We start from the raw sequence: 26059 nt of genomic DNA on the forward strand, positions 1-26059 counted from the left end.
TTAAGTATTCTTTGGAAAATCAAATCTGAAGCTTAGTCATTTTAAAACAAGAAAAAGAAATAAGGAAAAGTGGAAAACAACACAGATGTGTCTACTTAAAATAACTACTTGGTGCTGTTAATGGGGTTATAATAGAGCTGCTTTTCTAAATCAAAGATGGTCTTTCAAACACAAAGCATTTTTGACAAAAGAAATCTCCATTTTTAGTCTTGTTAATTCAGGGTTCCAGTACACTCTGGCTTTCACTTACCCTTTGCCCTTCAGAAAAGCTGGAGCAGCCCTAGCCAGCAGTTTGTTCTGCTCTACTTCACTGTCCTTGGGAGGAGAGCTAGTTAATAAGATGGGAAAGCCAAGAAGAGCGTAAACACGGCAATGCATTCAAGAATAGAAACTGGCAACAGAAACTCCCAAGTCTAGATCCAAGCTCCATTTGGACAGCTCTCTTATTATTTTGAAATGTTCAAGATGTTTTCAGATTTCCACAGAATTGAACTAGGAATAGAAACCTGGCCTGAGAACCACAATTACAATTACATAAGCGACCATGATCTCAGATTTGACCTCTGCTATGTGCTTAACAAATAGATTGTATATGCCTAGACATAATGAAAACTCATTCAATGTTCATTACAGACTATCACATAAACAGTCCAATAGTTCACTAAGTCCTGCCAGCCTTTAGATCCCACTTAAGAAGTTTACTTCTCCAGCCTTCCCTATGTTCTAACTTTCTGTGTTGAATAGAAACTTGAAAATTACCTAGTTAGAGATTGCTGCCATATTAGCAGTACATTACTTCAAGCACAAGTCAGCTGACCCTGACTGTGAAGCCGCAAAGACGACTTTCAGAGAAACAGAAAAATAAACCTTCGAGCCTTATAAATATACAATCATATTCCTTGTGTCTATAACTGGTGTTATATACTGGGGTGTCTATAACATATCTTGAGTCCCATCAAGATAGCAGATTCTTGTCATTTTAGACTCAGTACGAGGAACACTCGTTTGATTTAGTAATTTAAATGACAGTTTTAAAGTTTAAAATGTAGTTTTATTAAAGGACAAATAGAAATATAGATAATAATTAATAAAGTGTGGCCAAGCCAAAGTGACCCAAGATCTACTGGGCATGCTTCACTGGGAAATATGGCGTTGATTCTTAGTATCACAGTTGTACCTGTAATGTGCTTAAAGACAGCTTGCTCCTTTGCAGGTTAAGAATTTGCCCTGCAACACTGGTCTACCTAAAACTATCAACTCTGCCCCACCCCCACCATAAGAATACAAAAATTAACTGTCTTTGTTTGAATACCAAGTTTTTAATTATTGGCATTAAAATTATGAGAATTTACCATAAACTTTCCCAACTTTTCAAGAAGTTCTAAATCTTATATATATATATATATATATACAACATGATGTACATGATAACAATGTACAAAACCCCAGAAATTTATAAATTAATAGCATATTAGAATTATGCACATTATAATAGGAATTCTTATTTTATAATACTATATACAAGACTCCTTAAGTAGTGAGGTTTTTGATAAATTTAAAATCAAATTGATTTATAAAGAAAATGTCTAGCAGAGAGTAGGCCCTCATGTTTGTTGAAAGTATGACTTCACTTGGCTTTTCAAGAATGCACCTGTTACACAAAGTACTGCTGTACTTAAAAAGTACAACTGCACACAAACAAAATTGCCTTTAAAAATGAAATTATTAATATTCTAGGAGAATTTACTTTCCTGATGACTTTAGTGATTTATTTTTAGCATACTGATTTCCACCTCCTAAGACTATGGAAGCTGCCCATCAGGACCAAATAGACATCTTAAGTCATCATAGTTGATGTTTTCCCAACATCCCACGGAAACAGCATTCCAAAACTTGTCTCCTGAAGCATATCCCTCTGTGCTCATTAACCAGTAACTACAGTCTCCCTGCTGCCGAATTACCTCCCCCCAACTTGTTTTTCATACTCAAGATTGAGGCGCCTACTACATAATTGATTTCAGATGGCTGCAAAACTCAAAACCCTGTGAAATATCAATGATTCTAGCCTCCAAATTAAACTACTTCCCTGCTTTGTTATGCTTTTTTGCCCCTTGAATCCCAGAAATTGTGGTGATAGTTCCTTAAATTAAAAGCCTAATAAATACACAGGTACAGGTACGACCTCTGATGCTGAATACACAGGAAGAAAGAAAGGATCAGTAGACAAAAGAAACACAAGAAGATCAACCATAAGGATGTGTTTATTCCAAATTTCTCTGGTGAAGACTTGTGGGAAGAAGGCAATGTGTCAATAAAGCTCCAGAAGTGCCATCCTACCACCTGGTCACTAGTACTAGCACTGGGGAAGCCTTGCTGACATCAGTGTGATGTAGGGGCTGGTGGTAGGAAGGGAGCAATTGACCAGATTTTCCTTTGGTGGCCTTATTCTTTCTTTCTCTCCAATTCATTGGGCCCCTCTCTCCTTCCTCTACTTTATTTGCCTGTCTGCCCTCTTCTTTTTCTTCCTTCTTCTTCCCGAGTCCCTTCTTTCCTCAAGGGAATGAGCAGATATTCTATGCAGACTATTTCTTTCCCCTTTATTGTCATTGTCTTTCCATTGGCCCTTGACAGTGTTGCTTTAAACTCTTTCATGTTCCTTTCCCTCCCCACATGAATTCTTGGGAAAACCAATTTTTGGAAAATATGGGGATTACACTATCTGCATTTATGAGTTTGTGGAAATAAACCATAATTTCATTTTGCTATAGCTCTCAATTTCTAGTCCCAGAGCATTTCCAAGTTTTGGTACTCACTGTCCACAAAGTTTCTGTACTTCCCAAACTAGCCTCAAATTCTTCTCCTCATCACCTATTTCTGGGAAGCCAAAAATATGACCATGTATAGAGGAAGCCAACGCATGACAAAAATAAGAAAAAAAAGCCGCTCTTTCAAAACAAAATGGATCAGGAGAACTGACTGGGAGGCAGGTTTCACTTAAAACTTGGGTCTATAAAGACTTCTCATGTGAACTATCTTCACCAGAATTTCTTCAGCAGCTCTTAAAGAGCTTGAAGAAAGGAAACAAAGTGAAAAAATTTTCTCCTGAGTTGTTGTGAAAATAGTGACAATATGTAGTTTATTATGATCTCTTCAAAGCAATGTACTCACACAATATTTTATAGAATAATTTAGACTTTTAAACTTTCATTTTGTAGCACAGTAGTCGCTTGGAGAGTCAGGTGATATTTCCAACTCATGTGGCCTTTGGGATCAAGCACATGGGAACCTAAGACCCTATTGAGAAAGGAGTGCGACTGGCATGTCAGTACGTCAGAGTGCCACGACGGCCTTCTCCAAACTCTAGCTCTAAAATCTTCTCCATCTTCTACTTGCCCTGTCTTCAAATTTAAATGCACTCTTCCTTTTAACCTCTGAAACTGGGAACTAGCTGGGGGTCCTCCTGAGCACGGGTGATAAATCTTTTCTAATCTGAGTTACAAAGAGAAGCAAGGCTACTATCCTTAAAATTGTATGTATATATACATATATTTTCTTTCTTATTATTGTCATTTTCTTTTCACTAGGCCCTTGACAATGTATAAGCACATCCCTATGCATACATATTATCATTATTGGTGTGATGACAATCATTACCTGAAGGGTATGAAAAGGGAAATTTTGAAGTTTTTGGGTTCTGCTGAAAGAAAAGAGGCAGGAAATATTCCTTTAGACTGTTTTTTTTTCTAAACAATTCTCTATTTTCTCACCAATTCCTTTTCAGACCTCTGAAAAATAGCTTATATAAAGATAAATGGCATTCTTCCAATAGTTTTCATGCACACACACACACACAATGACCCAATGGGTTCTAGAAGGATAGAATAATTTCAAAACATTTTATATTTATTTATTTAAATTCAGTTCTGAAGAGTGAAACTGATGCCAGTATTTTTGTTTAAATGTAAACATTTTAGTGGTGTCCTAAGGTGACAAAATCATACAAAAATTCTCCCTGGATTTTTGCTTAAACCGGAAATATATTTTTAAAAACCACTTTTGCTTGTTGGATTACTATATTAGCCCTGATCAAAGATTTCTTTCTTTTACTGAATATGAAAGTAAAAGGATTTAAATAAAAGTCCTGGATGCAGTCTCACAGAGCAATAATATTATATAAATAAATTATGTAATGTGGAATAATTATCATCACAATGGCTAAATGGAAAAAGATATTTGAACCATGGCAAATTAAAAACAGATATTTTCACTTTTATCAATTCTTAAATAATCGGTATGTTTGTGTGGGGTTTGGGCTTGTGAAGAATGGCTTGTAAAGTTGGCTCCCTCCTCAAGTAACTGTGAATTGTGAATAACATTTTGCTTCTCACTATAACGAACACAGTCTAGTAACAAGGTCATCAAACTAATTTAAATACAATAAAAGAGTCCACAAGTCAGTTTTGTCAAGAGATAATTTCTTAAAAAATTCTCTTTCCCTTTCTTTTTCTAGCTTTCAATATCTTAGATCTGAAACATAAAATATCTGCCACATGCAAATCAGCAAAAAAGCCTAAAAAATAATCTAGTGTCCCAGGGGAAACCTAGTTGTCATCAATTCAGGCTGGCATGAAAGTCGAACCATCTTAAGCAGGTAGCATGGAAGAAACAATAAGAGTTCTTAGGTCATATTTGATTTACTACATTTACTATGTCGTCCTCCAGATATCACCAACCCATATCAATTGTATTTTTGCCAAGAGAACCTCTAGAACAGTTTACTGGGTACAGGGCATGCACAGACAACAGCTAAATCAACTCTAGTAAGAGAATAAAGGTTATCGAAGTGAAGAAGCAGCTGACTGTGGCTTTAATTATGTATTAACATTTTAGTACAGGAAATAGAGTTGAGTGTGAAGACCAGTGTAACTCAAATTTGAAAAAAATCTAGCATATTAGTGGATTTCTGAGGCTACATGGAATAAAGAATTATCTGCAGAGAGCGATTATTTCAAATTTCATGAAATTTCGAACTTGCCCGAAAAGTGTGAGAAGAATGAAGAAATCTTCAGGTGGCTGATTTACAAGTTTTTCTATTTTATGATGTTGATTTATAGACTTATCTATTTTCCTGACTGAAAAGGGATGGGTTTTAATCTTAGAGAAAATTAATCATGGAGAAAACTTTGATTTTTCAGAAGCAAAGGCTGAATTCAGTACCTCAATTTTATTTCTATTCACTTTAGATTACCAAAGCACAAATGCTTAAAATTTAGTTTGAACATTTTAAGTTAGATTAAAAACCTAGGTTGCTAGGTAGAGAATCTTTGGTTAAGCAAAGTGTTTGGAAAAACGGAAAAAGACACAGTGAATTAACCTTTCTGTGGTTGAAAACCCAAACCAATCAACCAACTGACCAACCAGTCAGCCAACAAAAATAACTCACAAATGCTGCCCCACTGGGAAGACTCAGGATTCGGGAGGTGCTTGGGGTGGGTGGTATGCCTTTCCCTTACGCACTATAGAGCTGAATATAGTATTAGTAATTAACCAAGTGTTATTGTGACAAACCAGAAAATATCGTATTTGATTGTATTCAACACATTCTATGAGTCAGAAGCAATTTTCTAACATTTGAGAGAGTGATAAGAACTGGCTAGATGCTACATAGAATAGCCAACTTGATTCCTTTTGTGAGTGGTTACTGCTTTAGAGGTTGTAACTGTAGAAATACCTGTGAAATCTTTAAGTGGTATTTCTGATATCGGAGGTAAAAGAACCTAGCCATTCAAACTTTCAGAGCATCCTTATTATGGCTAATGAAGAAGATGGCCATAATTAAAGAAATTTTTTTACAGAGGAAAGGACTAGTTAACTCTCTCACATAAACTAGGCAAGGATTTTGGCAAGATAATTAAGATTTTTCAAAATGGGCATGATGCCAACAAAGATAGCAGATACTCAAAGGCACAATGCTATGGGCAGTGAAGGGTAGAAAGGGCCTTTTGGGCCTGGCTTTGTGTCAACACTTGCAATAATATTTGCAATAATGATGGGTTATCTTTCATAAGCTTAGATAATATTGCTGGCCCATCATATATAGCCCTTGGAGCTTCTTTCCTAGTGGTGGATGATAGATCTCCATTGATCCAGCCATTTTCTCCTATAAATTCATGTATGTATAAGAAAACAATCTAGGTTTGGGGATAAAGTTATGATCAAGAAAATGAATGAGGTGAATCAGTCCATGAATTTTGTTATTTGACCTACATTGTACCTAACTGCTAACCATCATTGAGCATACACACACACACACACACACACACACACACACACACAAATACAGACTTCAAAAGGTTAATAAGGAGTGCCTTTGAGAATTTCTTTTTTTCTTTTAAGTCAGCGAAAAGGGAATCAAGTATATAGCTAGAAATGGATATAAGAACAGGGGATGTGACAGATGGCAGTGGTAACCAGAGTTATATACTCGTAAATCTGTGTGAGATAGATTACTAGGATGTTAAAAGACTTCAAAGATACACCCTAGTGCCCTTTGAAGATGAAAGGGGAATGCTTGTAAAGGACTCCAGGTGAGTAATGCCAGGAGTTTGTAGCGAGGATTCTGGAGTAGTGATTTCAATTAATCTCCATCCTGCTTTATCTTTCTAAGATCTGTCACAATACAAAAGACTGAAAACTCAGGCTAACGAAAATATCTGCATGGCAAACTTCCCTACTTTCTCAATGCTGCCTTAACACTGACCAACTCTGTTCTTGGCTTGTTTAGATTTTAGGTTTTATCCGATTTTAAAAGGGGCGGTTAGGTAGGTAGGAGTGAGGGCAGAGCTCTAGGTCTTATTTCTGTGGTTCAGTTCCAGTCATAGGAAGAACAGAACTTTTAACTCTCACCTACATTTGGCTTGATGGGTTTCCATCACCCTTAGTGTATGAGCATGGTTAAGAAATAAACAATGGATCATCACCAGGATCATAAAGTGATAGAAATTAAGCATTGATAGCATGAGACTCGTTTTGAACTTGCTACTTCAATGGGAATCAGACTGCCCTACCTGGGGGGGAAAATGGCCCAGGCCCATGGGGACAGAGAAGTAAAAGTCCTCAAGTCTTTTACTGCATTGTGGTCCAGCCATGTGACATTGTCCTGGCCTCAGTTAGTGCTGAAGATCATTCCAAGAGGCTCTTTAATTCAAGAGTCTAAGACATCACCATCTGGTGTACAGAAGCAGAGACTCATCCAAAGAGAAGATCCATCTCATATCTCATATATGCTGGTATGAAGACACGAAATAAAACAATTGGAAAAGAGAGGAAAGAGCTGAGATGGAACTGGAACTCAAGTTGGAACTTCTCACAGACTCTCATGGAACCCCAGAAGACCTCTATCTCCACTCAGACATACTACAGGAGGATTTTAGTGGAGTAGAATGACTAGCAGTCTAGCTATGGAACTACTACTACGATTAGTGATTCAGGGCTGGGATACTGACCGTGCGTGGTGGTCGAGCTGATTTACATACAGCTTTATGAGCGAATGCTCCTCAGCCACAGGGCTGGATGCACTTATCCCCTCAGGTAACCTGAGGGATTCAAACAGTGAGACCTCATTAAAACCTCCCATGGACAGAGCAAGGCCCACTCAGAGAGGAGAGATGTTCAGTGTACACAGCTTTATTGAACAGCACCCTTAAAACAGAAACCAAGGCCAATCTCCAGGGTGATAGGAAGAACTGCAAACTTTAAACAACACGTCTGTGATTCACAGGGAACATTCCAAAAGGACTGAAAATGGCAAAAAAAAAAAAAAAGGGAAATGGTCATATTTTGGATTAATGGGTACCATGCACCCTGGAGGAACCAGAACAGCTCAAAGTATTATAGGAATATTTTAGAGTAGAGGAAGCCATGTTATCCATCTAGACGCATCCACCATAAGCACCGTCCGAGCTGAAATGATATAAAATGACCTTCAGTAAGGATGGGGTCTATCTCTGATTGACATTTGCAGAATGCAGAGCTTCCTAATAAAAGCACAACATCTTTCTTAACATCACGCCAGATCTTCCTTAGATAGGTGCGCAGGCTCATGTCTCTCCTAGACTTCACAGTTTACGATTTTGTTTTAGAAAAGATGGTTGCATTTGCTGGTGGTTCTGAAAACGAGCGCTGAAAGGAAGCTACCGGGGGCCCAAACTATCTTATTTCACTGTGGATGTTCTGCAGTTCGGTTGCCTCCTCACTGCCACTTATTATAGACTTGTTTAATTCATAGGAAGGAAAGACCGTGAACTGCCACATTCTGTTTATTCTGCTAATTACAATTTTGGGGAACATCTTCCTCTCAGGTTCCTGCTGATGGGCAAATACAGGAACTCAGAAAAAGTCAGCAGTGTTCTAAGTCTCACTCTCTTTAATTTCTCACTAGAATGAACCAGGCTATTACAGTGAAACTGGAACCTCAGAGACCTCTTCAGGGGAAAGACTGATTATGTTCATTTTGTGAAACTTAAGGCTGGTTTTGGTGTTTTTTTTTCCTACTGAAAGGTATTTGAAATCTCTGTTCAATTACTGACTCCCATTTTCCTTACCTTTGTTCCTGCTTTTCTGTGAGCCTTCTCCATGTATTTATAAAACAATTCTCTGGTGTTTTATTTGTGATACTTGATCAAATGACTGGGAGCACCTCTTGATCCCCACATGTTTCTAATGCTAACACTTGGAAAAGTATCTGCTTCTCTGTTCTTTGCTCACATGGGAGTGGGTCTTGTGCAAAAACATGAGACACATATCCGCTTTTTTTTTTTTTTTAAGTTCTTGTTATTATCCTTGATTTTACTTATGTGGAAACTCCATGTCCAGGTTTGGTCTTCAGCCTGTAGCCTCAAGAACTCCAGAGTTCACCAAGAAAAGGATTCTTTTATATCTGGAGCTTTAAATTATGAGATGTTTCAGAAGTATATAATAATTCCCCATTGCATTTTGAAATTCCAATTTCCTGGCTTTAATGGACCATTCCAAGCACTATGAAAGTGACTTTCTCAGTGAAATAGAATGCATGTGTGTCAGTAGTAAAAGTTAAACCTATCCCATATTCTTACTGTGGGTGGATTGTAAATGCAAGTTTGCAGAAGTGACATTAATCCCCAAAACCATCCCACCTCTCTTCAAATGCATCCAAATGAATGAAATTGAAAACTTGTGACGGATATTTTCAATATAGTTTCCAACAATAATCTTCTGTGCTTGGCTTACACATGAATATTTTTCTTGCCATAGAATCAAGGCTCATTACCAAAGAGAGGGCTTATTTTATAATAGAATTGGAACTTACCTCCTGGTAATAAAAGGACTTCCTGAGGAGGGGACAGAGTGGGAGAACAGGGTGTCATTCATGCTGGTCACAGGTCTGGGTGGCCTAAAACAAAGTACAGTGTGGATGGAAAGTTAAAAGAAGTAAAAGGCACAAGTTAAAAACTATCCACCATCCCTCGAAGAAAGGGTTCTATCTTACCCAGGATCAACATGAAATTTTACATTTTCCAATTAAATTCTTTAAGTGTGTTGGGAAGTTACATTTCCTTGAGAATATAGAATCTCTGTTAAACATTGGGTGGAAGATCTCTGGACACCACAGGAATGTTCATCCTTGAGCTTTGAGCCTTGGCATTTTATTGAGTATGATTCTCTAATGGAGTCAGGATTTTGAGGCAGCCTCACATCTACTGCCTTCTAAAGGCAGAAGCTCTGAAAACTTGATGATAATTGGAATCTACAACCTCTTGGAAAGAGAAAAATTCCTGAGGCTTTGGGAACTTCCCCTTGTGGTCCCCATGATGATGGCCCTCTCCCAATATGCCCGGTAGGGAAGGACCTAGTTGCAAGATCATATTGTGTGTTATGTGCTCCTTGTTTTGCGAGAAGATGCAATTAAGCATCACAAGGTTTTACTGAGTTTCTGTTATCTGGATGATCCACATGATAGGGCACATGGTGCAAGGCATCCCATAAACTTCACTTTTTTTTCATACGATGAGAGAAAGAAAACAGGGTTCAATATTCCTCAGGATTGTCCACAGCCCTAAATCCCGACGATATAATCAGGTCTGCCATTCCCTGTCTTATTTTTAATTTCATCCTGTCATTTTTTACCTATCAGTAACGTCTTAGTCCAGATGAAATGACAGAACTCAGATCCCTATCTCATTTTCAAGTGGTTTTTAGACTTATTTTAGTTTCACTGTAAGATATTCCACGATAAGATGAGATGGGATTCAGAGTTCAGAAGATGGAGGATGAGGCCGGGCATCATTTTGAGTCAGAAGAAATTTTGGCACTATAAATCTATATTTGAATTTGACAATATAGAATTTTTTGAAGATGAAACATTAATTACAGGAGCCTATACAATTTATTTGTGTTGACTTGATTGAGAGCCAAACTTGTAATGGTTTAATTTTTATCTTAGGAAGCCAGAGTTAATCTGGATTCTACAATGAAGAGATTCTAGGAAAAAGGCAGACTTGTTTATGCCAATGACGGGAACGGACATGATGCTATGCGGGTTTTAAAATGTCAGCACCATATGCAAAAATTCATTGAAACTTTCGGTTCTGGGTACCTGGTGCTAAACTGTGTCCTAAGATTTTTAAAGACACATAATTGTTGGATGAGGCCAAAACAATGGGTTCACTATTTCATCTACTCTAAACATATTAGCTGAAGTTCTGAAAACTGTCTCAGTGTTTTGCATTATTTATCTAGGATGTATCTTTGATACGGGCTAATTTAAACCAATTCTGCCTTGAGCAGAAAACTTTCACTTTACAAAAAGGATGCTAATTTGTACAAAAGTCCTCTGTGAATTTTGAAAAGCTAGGTGTATCAGATTTTAAAACAATAAGCAGAATGAAATATCTTCATTGTGGCTTTGCAAAAAGTTGAAAAAAACCCCAACTTGACCAATATTTCTGGTTTTCTTTTGTCTTTTCAAAAAATGTCCCATCTTATTCTCTCTCTAGGATGTGAGAAAACAAGTGGATGTGGAATGCTTTTAACTAGCCTGGTAAATTTACTCTATTGAACCTGGTCACTGAAAAGCCAAATTTGTGGTTTCTTGTAAATGGCTTCAAGTTTACCCTTCACCAAGGAAATGTTGAACTTGGAGCAAAGAATGCTTAACCTTGGCACCAAATGGTGGCTTTCAAAGGGACTGAAGGTCCTATTTCCTCCATAATCAAATGGCATGATACTGTATCTAATAAAGAGATACCATATCTAATAAACCGAGGATTTTAAACATATTTATTCTTATGAGAATAGCTCCACAAAATAAAGTCACAGGGACCTTGTGCAAAGTTTTCTTTAAGGACAAGACCTTGGCTAACAACATTTTTATAAAATTGGCATTCTTCTGGTAAACTGAAAGTGTTCAGCTCAAGGAGAATTATTGTTTTATTTTATTGGGCTCATATTGGCTACAACATTGTGTAAATTTCAGGTGTATATCAGTATATTTCAGTTTCTGTATAGACTGCATGTTCACTACCAACAGTCCAGTTTTTATCCGTCACCATGTATGATGTGCCCCTTTACCCCTTTCACTCTCTCCCCACCCCATTCTCCTCTGGTAACCACTAATCTATTCTCCTTATGTCTGTGTGTGTTTGTTTATCCAGAATTAGTTCTGAACTAGCCTCAGGTCAGTCACTTGTTTTGTGTCTCATAACCACCTATTATTGTGATTATAAGTCTTTATAAGTACACTGGGGACTACTGAACTACTTACCAAGTATCACTTTTGTCAGCAAAAAAATAAATAGAATAGACTGTTAATCATGAGAACATTTACAAGCAATACAATAGCTAAGAACAAATGCCAAAATATCAAATGTCCTCTGTAAGGTGGCCTTTATGTGCCTATGACAATTTAGAGTAGCTGAATGAACAGCATATTTTAAAATCAGAAGTCTTAAATATCTCCCTCCAAAAAAACACACCACAGACATGGATATCTGTTCAGGGCCCTAACATTTGAATAAAGAAACAAATATAGAGAAAAATGTCTAAAGCTAAAAATAGAAAAAAATGCTCTGTTCTAACATAGACTAGACATTCTGTGTCCAGAATTTCTTGTATGTCATTTCCACAATTGAATATTTTGCACACTTTGCATTTTAAAATTAAGACATTCAACCTGGAAAAATATACTATCACTAAGTATAGATCAGTATTTTGATTAATGACTATTTTGAGAATCTAGTTAAACATATGGAACTTTTCTCAGAAAAAGGTACATTTTACATAGAATTTTAAGGGAATTCTGAAACTCTCCATGAACCTAAATTGTGTATAACACATCAGATCATATTGCCACTAAATTAAAATTGAAAAATTTTTACTTATTAGCCAATTAAATAACACACACACACACCCCAATCCTGAGCACTGACTGGGTACAACACTCTGTGCCATGTGTACAACTGCCATGTGACTGACCATGAAACTGACTTCTATTTCACTCTGCCTCACTTCCTAACTCTGTCTCGAAGTGGGAGGCAGCATCCTAATTCTATTCTACTGCAAAGCTCTTAGAGCCAGGCCATTCACATCCACCCTCTCTCAGTCTTCCTCACACCCATTAGCTCAGATTGAACCCTCTTCTCTTGGCATGAAATTCCCAGCTGGGCTGGTAGAAAGTGACTCCATGCAGAGCTCAGAGAGCACGGACTTGCTCTCACTTAGTTTTGCTCATTAACAACTTAGTGATTGTCTCCGGCCATGGGAAGGAAAGCTGAGACCTTAAGAACAGCTCTTATATGAAGTTGCTTTCCACAAGTGGTTGGCCCTTTGGGACACTCCCCAGATTTATTTATCTCTGGTTTATTTTAAGGCTTATTTTTAGGAGCAAAATTTCTAAAAATAAGCTAACCACATTCTACAGAATTGGTTTACATTAGTTATTTGAGTGCTTAGCCCATGCCAGCAGCAGGAGCCTCCAGACGGGGTATTGCTGAAGGTGCAGTGAGTTGTCAGCTCAGGAGCCAACCAAGCCGAGCCCCACAGTGTTTATACAAAGCTCATGGACATGCCGCAGCACAGGTTGCTGGATGGTATTTGCTTAGCTCCATCAGAAGAAAGAGGCACTGCTTTCATTAGGGTCTCAGATCCACCACAGTGCATCTTACGGGTCATATTCTGAACTGACCAAAGCATGACCTTTGCAATGGTGAACTCCCAATATGGGTGGGTCTGACCAGCCCATCTCTTGATGTCAACATGCAAACATAGGCCCTGCAGCATGGTAGATGCCTCTAAACTGTGCAAAATGAAAGACACCTCATAAGGAGGGACTCACCTATTCTCGAAGCTTTCCGAGGCACCTGTAACTACATCATTCCTAAGTGTGCGTGGAAGCAAGTAATGAGCTTCTTTCTTCTTCTGAGCCCAAGATAACACCAAGGAAAAAATATTTTCTTCTACCTAAGCCTCCCTGTTTTCTTGGCCACCCAGGCCTGAGAGAGGCTCCAGGGCATGAGCCTTCTGGGAGGTCCTCTGGCCTAACCCCCTCTGTCACCAAATTCACACATACTTAGGAGAAATTTTTTTAAGTCTGGTTTTGGATGTTCTGATGAATTTCCCCACCAACCCCCTTTTCAACCTTCCCCTGCACAGGCCATAATTCTTGTAAAGTTATGTAGCTTGGGATAAAAAAAACCCCAACACAATTTCTAGGCTTGCTGACATCTTTAAGATGACTGGCTCTGCAGAGAAATGAAACAAAGGGCTTTTATATTTGGGACTCAAAGCACATATGATGTTAAGGTCCAGTGTGCTTTAAAGTTTTCTTACCGTGGCAATTCCATTGATTATTAATGTCCAATTGTGAAAACTCTGCTAACATCCATATTTTGTAACTATGCTTTTTTGATTTTCCACCTTTAGGTGAATTACATTAGTGTTGCATACTTTACTTATATGACATTTGAGCAGAAGTACTGTATACCCCTAAAAGAAAAAATTATGGCATTGCTTTCACTCTCTTTTTTGAAAATATTAAATTTTAAAACTTGGTCCCTGGCAACTGATACGAAACTGCCCTTGTATGGATCCAGACATGGGTCGATGGAGAAAGATGTCTTGTAATCTGGAGGGTAGAAATACTCACACGATGTGGGCCAAGTTGAGTGGCTTCTCGGGCTGGTCAGGAAACATGGGGTGCAAAGGTTCACGGCTGGAAGCACAGCTCAGAGACTTGCTTAACGCATTAGTTAGCTTCTTAGCGGGTGATTTCTGGAAAGAAGAAGAAAAGTCGAAGTGATAATAACTAACGTTTACATAAAATTTTATCAGATGATTTGCTTTCACAGTAGATATTCATTCATTCATTTATTCATGAAATCCCCTTTGAGCATCTACTCTAAGTCAAGGAGTTTGCTCAGTGCTGGAACAAGCCACCAGGGTACTTGTCTCCTGCTTAGTGTCAGCAAATGCTGTGATAAATGGAAGAAGCCATTGTGCATGGGACACCTAACCAGGCCTTAATGGGCCAGCAGGAGTCCTTCTGACAAAAACCAGGACTTAATGGGCCAGCCTAGGAAAGTGATTCCAGATGGACAAAGAAGAGGCTAGTTCTGGAGAGGAAAGCAGAAGGCAGATCATTTAAGTCCTTACACGCCACATTAAGGACTGGGCTTCATCTCAAACACAGAGGGAGACAATGAAGAGTTTAAATTATAGAGGTGACAGGATCAGGCCTGATTCTAGAGGGATTGCTCCCACTTAAGGAAACGGTTTGTGAGAGAATGGGAGTGGAAGGAAGGAGACGAGCAGGAGGTTTTGCAGGAACCCAGGTGCAAGATGTTTCGGGTATGGCTGGACATTTCCAGTCAGAAGTAAAAGTGCAACTTCAATCTGAGTCTTTAGAATTTAAAATGCATGCTCCTTCCAGAGCATCATGCTACTTCTTTTTCATTTAGACTAGTGGAATGTTTATCTTAATATTTCACAGCCCAAATGATCAAAAATAGTCTACCACATATAATAAATCTTTACCCCAATTTTTCCTTTCCATGAGAAGCCATTTATAATTTGTCATCTTCTTTTCCACATACAGTCTATAATTGGCAATATAACGGAGTGACTTTTGTCCTCATTATTCAAAAGCTAAGTAATAGCAGCATTGTTTAAGAAGTCTCTCTTTAGCCTTTGCTAGGAGATGTAATTCTTAGGATACTTAAAACAGCAGCAACAACCACAGCTCTTCAGCCCATAGCCACTGGGGCTTTGCCCTCTTGAGGAGTCTGATCCTACTTTGTATAGACATTGCCCTGCCATATAATTTTAGAGTCCACAACCCCTAAGAAAGAGGCTGTTTAACTGACTGTAGCATTCACATAAAACGACAATTAAAAATGATTAGTCTTCAAACACCAACCCTCTAGGATTTTGGGTAGAACAAATTTGAAAGTTGGTAGTACATTAACAATAAGAAAATAGAGATATTTTCTGCTATCTTCTATACTAAACTGTATTTCATGATCTGTGTTAGTATATCTATTCTCAGCATACCCTACACCATCAGTGAGGGGTGGCATTTGAACGGGCATGAGGCCCTCAGTATATGATGGCTCAGTGAAGAACTGTTACATAACTCAGAATCTGACAAGTGGCTAAACAATTAATATGTTTACACTGAATATCAGTTCCCAAAAATAATTCCTAGAAAGAGTATTCTGATTTAAAATACATATTCTGAAGACCTCTTTTTCTTTTTCAAAAAAGAACAAGTTACTCTTTAAGTAAATACTATAGGTTGATTTAAGATACATTAAAATACAGAAAAAAACTCATAAAAAGTTTGCATTTTCTTGTGATAAAATTATGCAAAGAGGTTTGGCAGGGCCGACAGTCCATCCCACAAAAACTAACCCTCACATAGCGTAATACTTTCACAAGCACAAGAACAAAATCACTGGAACTGATCTTTAAATTTAACTGAGACAGAGGTCAGCAAACTAAACCATTTGAGCAACAAGCTCACTAAGTCAAATTCCTCCCGTAGACCCAGTGCCACACGCTCCTTAGAACGTATCCATCACATGGACAGACACACACGGTCACCTTTAGCAAGTTAGTCACTTGCTCTATTCATGACGAGATGATTTACTAATATAACCACAATTTCCCCCTCCTCCAAAAAAAGTAAAATGGAACAGCATCAATAAGCCCATGAGCTCACAGGTCTTTCCTTTATGTTCCAGTCATGCACTTAAGACAACTCCAGAATCTAAGAAAAAAGAAGCTAACAATAATTTTTTAAGCAATTCCCACAAAGAAAGAAAACCAAAACAAAACCTGGAAAGAACCTTGACTTACTGTGAAAATGAGATTATGTTCCAGAAGGTGCTTGCTGTTCAGTTGTTATCTAAATCAGTACTGAATTACCTATATTCCAAGAAGTAACATAGTTTGAGTCTTCCTGTATTTTAAGGTTCAGGAAGCTACATTAGGTTCAGATACAACAAGTAAGAGAGCCCAGAAAGGTGGGGGTGGGAGGGTAGGGAGAAGGAAGGAAGGTAAGAGTCGAAGGTAAGCTTGCCCCTTAATTCTGTCGCCATCCTTGATATTCCCTTGCATTCTGGGCGACTCTCACACATCCAACAGTGGACCTTGCCTTACCCATGATGTGTACTCTTTCATTTGGTGCTGGTTGCTATGGGAACCACCGGCATGTCCTCTCCAGAAGCAGTCCTGACAGAGCTGGTAATTGTGACACTGTTGGCATCGGTAGCGAAACCCCATCATACTCTCGCTGTGGCAGTAGGAACACTCAACTGGATGGAAGACTAAGGGGGAAATAAATGAAGAAAAAAACAAGAAAACAAAAGTATGAGCCAGAATAGGAAAAAGAAAAGGCATTTTTCCGCTGTGTGCCATGATTTCAGATGACAGTCAATTTTGGCTGAGAGAAGTATCATGTTTACTCCTGGAATCTCACTACCATTTTCAAGCATGTGTGTGCAAATGGAAGAAAGGAAAGGGATGGAGGATAGGTATTCTTGCAACAACAAATCTCTGCAATGCCATTTGCTCTTTCTACTTCCTTTTCTTACACTACAAGAATATAAATTACCCAAACTGACTCGCCTTTCCCCAAAACTGCTCTCTGTCTCCAGGAGACCAGCACAGCTCACTGGGAGACTCAGAAGCACAACGATGAACACAGCTGACTGTTCAGTGGGTAGAGAGCAAATATTAGAGAAATAAAAAATGAGGAGAAAAAAGAAAGGAAAATGAAAGGAGAGTAGAAAAAATGGATGAGAGTACTGAGTTACTTTTTTAAAAAATGGAGTGGCTAATGGGCTTATTTAATGAGTGACATTGCCTCCATTTAACAGAGTTTTTTATTTCCTGAGAGGCAGATGGATAGGACCCAAAGAGATGTACAAATTATCTGAATACAGTTCTAATTCAGATCGTTCAAGAGACACTTACCTTTCTTTGGCAGTAAATTTGAATTATAAAGCAGCCAAGGTAAAATGTTTGAGATTTAAAACTAAGAAATGATCAAATCCAAATAATTGTCCACATGCAATGAGCTAAAGATATTAAAAGCAACAACAACAATTCTTGCCTTTAGTAAAGTTATTCTCTGGCTAACAAGCCAGGGAAAATAATTAGAATAAGAATAATCAAGGAAGAAAAGCAAATTGTAAAAACAAAGATGTAAGCAGTCCTGGATGCACTGTCTTCTGAACAAGCGTCATGCCCTCTCTGTTCTGGCTCTTGGGAAAGCTTGGGGTGAGACCCGAATCTAGGGACAACTGCTCCGGAACAGGGCCTATGAAACTGGTCTGCTGCAGCAGGAAATACAGAGAGAGAAGGAAGGAAATTATAACTTTATGATTGGAAGATGACTAGTTCTGGAATGGTAAACCAGAATATGAACTCATCCTGCAGCATCTGGACCTTGATTGCTCTTTGCTTCTGCAGATGAATAAGAAACATAAAAACAATCTATGATTGGTAGTGATTACAGAGAAACTAGTAAGTCCATTCTTTAAATCTCCACGAGCAAAGTAGGATAACTAAGAGGGATAATAAGGGCAGATGCTAAATGTTCTGAATGGGAATTTAAAATTAAGCTAACTGTAGCCCCAATGTATATTACAGAAATGTATAGAAGTTAAGATTCTAGGGGCCGGCCCCGTGGCCGAGTGGTTAAGCTCGTGCACTCTGCTTCTGCGGCCCAGGGTTTTGCTGGTTCGGATCCTGGGTGCGGACATGGCACTGCTCATTGGGCCATTCTGAGGTGGCATCCCACATGCCACAACTAGAAGGACCCACAGCTAAAATGTACAACTATGTACTGGGGGGATTTGGGGAGGAAAAGCAGAAAACAAAACATTCTAGTAAGAGATATGGAATAAATTATTTTCTATATAAGTCTGGAGAAATCTCAGAGTTAAACAATAAATAAGAAGATCTAAAGATTAGTTGGAGGCACAACTAATAAGTACAACCATTGAAAGCTCATGATTTGGAGTATATGACTAAAGATTAGCATGGTGCTGTCATCCAATTTTTCCCCTTCTCGGCCCCCCCCCCCCACCATTTCTAGCGTAGTGCCTAAGAGGAAATAGTCAGTACCATGGATACCAATATTGGAAGTTCCTACCTAAAACAAATACTAGAAAATGTCGCATTCTTTATCGAGACTCTTCTTTTTGTAGCAAGTCTTTAAGCCACACCTGACTTGTCACTGAGAGGTAAACAGTGAAATTTAGTAAGTTCTTAGAACCAACAGTCCTAACTTTGCAGTGCACCTGTAATGCCTTACTGATCAAGGAGAGAGGTTAGTTCCATCAAAACTCAGGACTACTAATAGACTTCACTAAAACAATGATGGCTTAGTAACTTTAGACTTGATGGCCTACTTTCAACAATTGAAACAATTGCCCTTGCTCAGTAGGAACTACTCACCATTTTCTACATTTGCCAGTCGATGCAGGAGGGGCAGCCAGACCAGACACTGCGGGGGAGGATCCGACATGAGCGTGTCCAAGAAACCATTTAAGGTGACTTTTTTCTGCATCAAAAAACCCCACGAAAATTTAGAACAGAGAATAAACTTAATTTACCCGCTATACAAATATAATTTGAGATTGAAGAAACAAGACATTCAACTACCTTTTAATATATCAAGAAATAGGACTTAAAACTAGCTCCAAATTGAAAACACTGATTGCTTTTCGCACTTAAGCACACACAGCACTGCATTCTCTCCACTGAGGCTGAGTCAATATCACCAGGAAGAAAAAGAATTCTGAGAGCATCACTTTCATATATGAGGAACAGTATGAAAATGATGAGGAAAGATGAAGAGTAGACATTCTCTATAAAATTTTACCCAACAGTGTGTCACAGCACACTCTAAAATTCTCAGATCAGTTAGTCTTCTAAATTTGCAGAATAATTTCCTATTCAAACTTCCTCAGTTTCCACAAATACTAAATATTTCTTTGTGGTTAATGTGAATGGTTCTGCTGTATAAGACGAGGAGGGAATCCTGTTAGGAGGGAGAAATCCTTCACTGTTAGGAGAGAACAATCTACTTTTAAAAAACTCTCTTCTTTCCTTTCTTTACATATTTTTCCTCTCAATTCAGTCTGCTTCTGTCTCATCATCCTGGTCCTTTCTGGTGTAGAGAAAGAGTGTATTATAAGTTTCTTTCAAAATGACAAAAATAAGAAGTTATATTAATACATAACATTGTAATAGTATGAATGAGAAAAAATTACGTGTTTATATGCAAAAACCACTATTTTATTTGAAATTTTGAATTAGAATATCAAGGTGAATGGTATAGTTTTATATTTTTATTTTTTGGAAAAATTTTTCCGAGGTAACATTGGTTTGTAACATCATGCAGATTTCAGGTGTATATCATTATATTTCAGTTTCTGTGTAGACTACATCATGGTCACCACCCAAAGACTAATTACCATCCGTCACCTTACAGTTGTGGTGTCCTATCACCCCTTTTGCCCCCTTCCCTCCTCTCTTCCCCTCTGGTAACCATCAGTCTATTCTCTGTATCTATGTTTGTTTGTTGTTGTTGTTTCTATCTTCCACTTATGAGTGAAATCATATGGTATTTGACTTTCTCCATCTGACTTATTTCGCTCAGCATAATACCCTCAAGGTCCATGCATGTTGTTGCAAATGGCAAGATTTCATCTTTTTTTATGGCTGAGTAGTATTCCGTTATATATACACCACACCTTCTTTATCCACTCATCCATTGATGGGCACTTAGATTGTTTCCAAGTCTTGGGTTATAGTTTTATATTTTCAGATAAGAAATCAGTCCTGAAGAGCCATAGTGCCTTTTCAAGGCCTATACCTTACACAAGTCCTTGTAATTCACAAAACAACTGCTTTGGTACCATTTAATTTATCTTTTTTTAATCAACAGATTTTTGCAATTTTAGCTTTTCCTCATAATACTAAATAGCTTAAGCTTTTTGTAGGATTGATATCAAAATTATTATTAAAAGATATGTTACATAAAGACTAAGTGATGAGACAGCATTTTTTAAAAAGTTACCACAATTTACATATCTAAAATGATGCTGCCTTCCAAAACAATCACTTGGGGTGGCTTGTACATTTTTTCAGTGAGGCAACTCAGACAATTCTAGAATCTCATCATTCCAACTGCTGTTATAGCCAGTTTATGAAGCACAAAAATACACTGGTCTCTTTACCTGTGTTGCCTCTTTTGGTGCTTCAAATGATCTCATCCATTTCGATGATTCACCATTACTGGCTAGAAATCACTCTTGGAAGTTTCCAAAAATGTTATTATGATTTCAACATATATAAATTTCTCATCATTGAGGACATATAAAAGATTATATAATGGGACAGTCTACAGGATATTTCAAAAGGGATTTTGAGCAATGGCAACATCACATATAATTTTTTTTGAATATATAGGTCCTATTAAATTGAAAAAAATAGTCTTATTATTCTAGCTAATTTTGAATGAGGACTATTCTGAGGCATTAGTAACTTTACTCAGGATTCTATAATACACTAAATACCTAAAATCTATGAATTCAGCAATAGATAAAATTCTTCTTGTTTCTCTGATACAGTGAATTAATACAACATGTGGTGACAATTCCTTGGTTCAGACCATCTGCACGTTTGTGGACATGAACAGATAATGCACAAAACAAAAGCAAAACAAGAACAACAAACCACACAGCAACATTTGCAGATTGGAATTGGAGCCAGAAGACCAGAGGTGAAGATCCAGCCCCCCGTATTCATGAGCTATGAACTTTATATTGTTAAAAAGGATAATATTTTCCTTGTTAGCTCACAGGGTGGTTGCAAGGCATAAATCAGACAAATTCCTTTGTAAATTATAAAGCACTATAAAAATATAAGAACCATACAATTAGCATGCCATGAAAAAAGTTGGAAACCTGTGAAGTTGAAACAAATTAGGTTAATAGATTTGTGTTTTGAAATAACTAACACTAATTTTAAAAGTTATTTTCAGTAAAAAGAAAAGCCTCACTAACTCTTAAATCAGTAAACTTCAGTAGAGTGAGCATTTGTCGTGTGCCTTTTATGGGGCAGGAATGCAGCATCCTGAGCTAACAGCTATTGCCAATCTTCCTCTTTTTGCTTGAGGAAGATTTGCCCTGAGCTAACATCTGTGCCAATCTTCCTCTATTTTGTATGTGGGTCACCACCACAGCATGGCCACCGATGTGCAGGTGTGCGTTCAGGAACCAAACCCAGGCTGCCAAAGCAGAGTGTGCGAACTTAACCCCTAGGCCAGGGGGCCGGCCCCATGGGATGCAACATTTTTAAGATACAAATTCGGTTAAGATAGGAGGCTCAAAGTCTTTTGTGAAAGGCTCATTGGGGAAAGTGACATTTGGGCAAGAAAAGGAATTGGTGGCAAGAAATGGAGAGGACAGTGGAGGCAGAGAGAGCATGTGCAAAAGCACAGATTCAGGAAACAACCTAAGTGCCCATCAACAGATGAATGGAGAAAGAAGATGTGGTGTATATATACAATGGAATATACTCAGCCATAAAAAAGATGAAATCCTGCCATTTGTGGCAACATGGATGGACCTTGAGGGCATTATGCTAAGCAAATAGGTCAGATGGAGAAAGACAAATACTGCATGATTTCAGTCATATGTGGAAGATAAAACAGCAACAACAAGCAGCAAACAGATACAGAGAACAGACTGGTGGTTATCAGAGGAGAAGGGGGTGGGGGAGGGTTAAAGGGGTAGAGGGACACATTTGTATGGTGATGGACGGCTACTAGACTCTTGGTGGTGCACACGATGTAGTCTATACAGAAGTCAAAATATAATGATGTACACCTGAAATTTATATAATGTTATAAACCAATGATACCTCAATAAAAAAGAAAAAAGAAACAGCGTGGCTTGAGAGCGACAGGAGATAGAGGACTCCATCTGGGGGTGGAGAGATGAGCTAGAAAAGGAGAGAAGGGCTCCCAGGGTCTGGAATGCAATCTCAAGACAGGGAGCTTTATCCTGTAGACGACGTAGGCCGCTAAGCAGGAGGGTGGCCTGGTCATGTGGGGCACTGTAGTGGATAGATTAGAAGGCAGGAAGCCTCCTGGTTTTCTCGCTGTGCATTTTCGTCCTGTTGTACTATATGCATTTTGAGGACTTCCTAAAATGCCTTCTTATAGTGAGGTTCTGAAACAGTGTGGAATGCAATGGACTATAGAAGAAATAAACAAATATAAAAACAAACAAACAAATCCTGAGGCAGGGAAAGCAGGTTGGAGGTTAATACAATAGGCCAAACAACAGATGAGGAGGACGAAAGAGATCTGACAAGCTTTTAGAAGGTGACATCAACAGAATTTGATTGATGTGAAGTTCTGGCTGAAACAGTTGTACAGAAGGAGGCTTAGGTGAATGAATGCGTTCTGACGTCACCAGCCTGAAAGGGAAATATAGAGGAGCACGCTTAGTCGGGGGCAGAGATGAGGTACCTACACCAGCCTGGGGGTGAGGAAGTGGGAAGAGTCAGAAAAGCTTCCTGGGTGAGACAACGTGGGAGCAGAGTTAGCACTCAGTGGATCAAACCACCCCTTCTCTGATTGATTCTATGGATACGCTTATGATTCTATAAAAATCCATGACCCTCAGGGATGTCTTTTGACCTCCTAGATCACCAAGTAAACAGACTGATGAAGTTTACTAGCTGGACAGTAAATGTACCTTTTCAGTGGCTGCTATACACTGATTTCTTATTTAAGCTAATTTTAGAGGACATACTTGGTTAGTTTGGATTTTTGAAAAATTGTAAACCATCCTTCAACTTATGGATTTGTAATCTACCACTGTGCTGTGCTGAAGAATGGGGCTGGACATGCAGACTTTCTGCATGGCTGGAGAGACATAAACATGGAGAGACCTCCAAAATAAGCAGCTTCCCTGTGCTAAATTTTATTAGCCCCAATTAAAACATATCACTCTGAACCCTGAATGCATCACGTCATGGAAGATTCAGGTAGCCGTGTCTGTCATACCTTGGGTCTTTCAGACTGCATGTGGCACGTGCTATGATTCCTTTCCTGTCTCCTTTGCTAAACACTTGGAAAGATTTGTGCTCATCAGACTTGTGTTTCATGTGAGGCTGAGTGATAATTCAGCCCTTTTGATAGTGCAGTGATAATGATAATAATAATAATGGTACTAAGGGTATAGGGATGTTGTAAGGGTTAAATTAGATAATTCAAGTAAAGAATTTAGCATGGCGCCTGGTTCATGGTCATTACTATTATCCAGGGGTGTTGAGTTTAGTTACTGGCTCAGGGGTCATTGTCAGAGGCTGGAAGAGACCCTACAGGTTATCATGAAGAAGAATTTGTCTAAGTGGTGACTTGCAGTGACATACAGAAGGACAGCAACCATTGTTTGAGAGAAACCTCCTTAAACACATTTTTTCCTACCTGTTGAGAGAAACAAGATCTAGCTGACTGTTCTGTGTAACCAAATGAAGGACCTTCAAAAACAGCCGTGGGTAGTTTGAGAACTTCCCGCAGGAATTGATCGTATCGTCCATAAACCATCACCCCGCTGGAGTCAGAAATCATTGAGAAAATATCTGATGGAAGGAAAAGGAAAGATACGCATTCATCAAGTAAACACTCCTCACCGTTTTAGTTCAACACATCTGTTGCAAATAACAAAAAATGTAGCAGAATAATTTTTTTATGAAAGAATAATATAAAAGCTAATTTTTATGCTGAAATATTCCTGGTATGCTGTTTTCTCTGGTGTCTTTTTGTATGTGATTCTGGCACATAGCATTAACTAGTAATTTGGATAAATTTGGCATAGTTTGATAAGAAAGAGAACATCACATTTTTATTTTGAAGTCAATTACGAACTCATATAATTCAATGGGGGTAATTTTTATATATGTGAGAAACAGGCTGACCTCATTTGAAACGCACATTGAGAATTTTACTACAATGTTGGGGTGTGTGTATCTCTCCAGCTAGCTATTTACCCATCTATATTATCAGTAAAACTTTTGGGTTTGGGTTTAAGATATTGAAAAATGAAAGAGAATGGGGATAAGGTTGCAATGAAAGCTCTTGATTAACTTCCCACAGAAGCAGGAAACTTTCTATAAATCATAGTGTTCTGGGTGGAAGGCACTTGGTTTACGGGAAAGGGTCTTTCGACTCATGTAGTCAAGAGGAAGCCTGGCCTTGGGGGTGATCAATGAGGTAAAGTCAGGGTTCCAGATTATTCTCAGCAGAGACTGTGGCTTCATTGAACCTCTGTTCTTCAGTTTCTCCCACTATGTGCACTTAATGAATATTAATGGCATAATTTCCCAAGGTACTTCATAATTCCCCTGTGGAAATCACTATTAGAATGAAAGGGTTTGCTATTAAATAGTTTGTCACCGTGCTAGATTGTAAGTAGCCCAGCACAGCTGCTGGGATAAACTGTTGTGAATTCAACGTGCTACCTCTGTCCATTCTGGGCTTAGCTTTTCAAGGTTAGAGGGTAATCTGGAAACATCATTTTAACACCACAGTCAGACATTAAGCATGTTCCAGGCTTTTATTGGATTATGTTTTGAGCATGTGAATTGACTTTCATTTTCTTTAAATACTCCAGTTATAAAGGCTTTCTACTGTGTTTCAAATAGTTTATCAATTATGAGGTTACTGAAATTCTACCTGAGCAAGAAAAATTAATGTTGTTCTCATTCACTTTCACAATGTTGTTTACTTAGTGATTTTATCTCTCATGTTTTATTATAACTAGTCAAAAAAAGTTACCAACAGCAAAAAAACTCTTATGTTATTTCAAATATGAAACTCAAGAATTTTGATTAAAAGAATGAAAAAGAAACCTAGGAAAAGTAAATAGACTTCCTTCTTAGAGCTGCCATCTTGTTTGTTTTTAGACAGGTTGATTAATCACATGTGGATCATTCTGATGATCTTCTAGGCTTGGATTTTCTAGGCCAGGGCACACTTTGAAAAGTAGCTTAGCCTTCTCAAATTTCCCCCCGAAATAATTTAGACCACATCTCTAAAGCAAAAGCAGAAGGAGTACCAGCAGCGACCTTGCACAAACTTGAAGCTAATTTTTCTTTTTTTTTTACTGAGGACGATAGGCCCTGAGCTAACATCTGTTGCCAATTTTCCTCATTTTGCTTGAGGAAGATTCACCCTGAACTAACACCTGTGTCAGTCTCCCTCTAATTTGTATGTGGGTCACAGCCACAGCATGGCCACTATCGAGTGGTGTAGGTCTGAGGAGCACACTGAACTTCACCATGCTGAACTTAACCACCAGGCCACAGGCTCAGCCCCTTGAAGCTAACATTAAACTCATTTGTGCTGATGAAATTCTGCTAAGTAATAGCCAAACTAGGGCTAAGTTATTGGAACTAAAGTAAAGTGGCTGTTAAGGGTTTTTAAAAAGAAATGAGGGGA

General features: G+C 38.3%; 1 protein-coding gene across 50 annotated transcripts in view; it reads right to left on the reverse strand.

Moving 5' to 3' along the window:
- The window catches only part of DTNA (dystrobrevin alpha), a 357744-nt gene that overhangs the window by 50327 nt on the left and 281358 nt on the right, over nt 1-26059 (reverse strand). For 19 of the 50 annotated variants that reach the window (XR_011504458.1, XR_011504456.1, XR_011504462.1 and 16 more), the window contains 7 exons: nt 24047-24201; nt 18997-19102; nt 16693-16859; nt 14180-14304; nt 9347-9430; nt 7506-7595; nt 251-328 (listed from right to left, as the gene is read on the reverse strand). Coding sequence is in view for 41 of the 50 variants with exons in the window: in XM_070513217.1 (XP_070369318.1) it covers nt 251-328; nt 7506-7595; nt 9347-9430; nt 14180-14304; nt 16693-16859; nt 18997-19102; nt 24047-24201 (805 nt within the window). In the remaining 9 variants the exon portion in view is untranslated. Of the gene's footprint in view, nt 1-250; nt 329-7505; nt 7596-7670; nt 7963-9346; nt 9431-14179; nt 14305-16389; nt 16860-18996; nt 19103-24046; nt 24202-26059 lie in introns of those variants that run through there. The other 31 variants (XM_070513231.1, XM_070513230.1, XM_070513226.1 and 28 more) reach the window with 6 other exon arrangements.

This window comes from Equus asinus, chromosome 7, assembly GCF_041296235.1.
Source record: "Equus asinus isolate D_3611 breed Donkey chromosome 7, EquAss-T2T_v2, whole genome shotgun sequence".
NCBI lineage: Eukaryota > Metazoa > Chordata > Mammalia > Perissodactyla > Equidae > Equus > Equus asinus.